This window comes from Haliaeetus leucocephalus, unplaced genomic scaffold (assembly GCF_000737465.1).
Source record: "Haliaeetus leucocephalus isolate CR32 unplaced genomic scaffold, Haliaeetus_leucocephalus-4.0 Scaffold273, whole genome shotgun sequence".
NCBI classification, from domain to species: domain Eukaryota; kingdom Metazoa; phylum Chordata; class Aves; order Accipitriformes; family Accipitridae; genus Haliaeetus; species Haliaeetus leucocephalus.
In genome coordinates this window covers 1,213,876-1,214,088 of record NW_010972709.1, presented here as the reverse complement: position 1 = coordinate 1,214,088, position 213 = coordinate 1,213,876, and the positions used below count along the sequence as shown (strand labels likewise).

Genomic DNA, 213 nt, shown 5'->3' with positions numbered 1-213 from the left:
TGCCCTTTTTCCGTGGCCGGTGCTTGTAGTCGGGGTAGTCGGCCATGTGCTTGAGGCGCAGGCGCTCGGCCTCCTTGACAAAGGGGATCTTCTCGGAGTCGTGGAGGAGCTGCCAGCGCCGGCCCAGGCGCTTGGAGATCTCGGCATTGTGCATGTCGGGCCACTGGTCCATGATCTTGCGACGCTCATGCTGCGACCACACCATGAAGGCGT

At 62.9% G+C, this 213-nt stretch overlaps 1 protein-coding gene across 1 annotated transcript in view; it reads right to left on the bottom strand.

Annotated features, from left to right (window-relative positions):
• LOC104833174 (transcription factor SOX-12-like) overlaps positions 1–213 on the bottom strand; it is a 1,773-nt gene that overhangs the window by 485 nt on the left and 1,075 nt on the right. The window contains exon 2 of the mRNA XM_010569750.1: positions 4–213. Coding sequence (XP_010568052.1) covers positions 4–213 — 210 coding nt within the window. The remainder of the gene's footprint in view (positions 1–3) is intronic.